This window comes from Brachyistius frenatus, unplaced genomic scaffold, assembly GCF_029030835.1.
Source record: "Brachyistius frenatus isolate BFR_SWC_R1_liver_20210118 unplaced genomic scaffold, ASM2903083v1 Contig_622, whole genome shotgun sequence".
Taxonomy (NCBI): Eukaryota; Metazoa; Chordata; class Actinopteri; family Embiotocidae; genus Brachyistius; species Brachyistius frenatus.
Genome location: NW_027211221.1, coordinates 20,001 through 20,634, shown reverse-complemented (window position 1 = coordinate 20,634; position 634 = coordinate 20,001). Strand labels below are relative to the sequence as shown.

Sequence of the window (634 nt, the reverse complement as noted above, 5' to 3'; positions counted from 1 at the left end):
ATTTATTAATAGAAATATATTAAATAATTTTCAATCATTCAATTCTAAACAAAGTAAAACTCTAAAATAAACATTATAATATAGAAAATAATAAACAGACAACAGTTCAAGCCAATAAACAGAAATAACAATAATTATGGTCATAATTTTAATGAACTACTTTGAATCCTGAAAACGCTCTCAGTGATGAATGAAAGCATTAATAACCAATTAATAATGAATCAGTAATGTTCAGATTGTTTGTTGCATTATAACCTTAGTGAGCCAAATGAAGATTAATATAAAGTTTAAGATGTAATCAGACTGACCAATCAGACGGAGGCTCGGTTTATTGGACCAATCAGGAGGCTGATCTGCTGTTTGTGTTCTGGCTGCAGGACCATGAGGATGACTCCAGACCCCGAGGAGGTGAAGAGCATTTATATTGTGCATATCTGTCCTCAATAAAACATACAAATAATACAAAAATATAGAATTCAAAAAGAGTACGATGGGAAGTATTAAATGTCTGACAGGAAGAATTTACCTTTGTTTCCCAGTGTGTCAGGTGTACGGTGTCCGGCTGCAGCTGTGACCGTTTCAAACCAGGAAGTGTCCGGTCCAGGTCATGTGATCTCTGCGGACACGGCTGGGT

At 35.3% G+C, this 634-nt stretch overlaps 1 protein-coding gene across 1 annotated transcript in view; it reads left to right on the top strand.

Moving 5' to 3' along the window:
- The first annotated feature begins 343 nt into the window (after positions 1-343).
- LOC138614930 (zinc finger protein basonuclin-2-like) overlaps positions 344-634 on the top strand; it is a 4,663-nt gene continuing 4,372 nt past the window's right edge. The window contains exons 1-2 of the mRNA XM_069688538.1: positions 344-408; positions 540-634. The exon at positions 540-634 is cut by the window's right edge and continues 8 nt beyond it. Coding sequence (XP_069544639.1) covers positions 382-408; positions 540-634 — 122 coding nt within the window. The 5' untranslated portion in view covers positions 344-381. The remainder of the gene's footprint in view (positions 409-539) is intronic.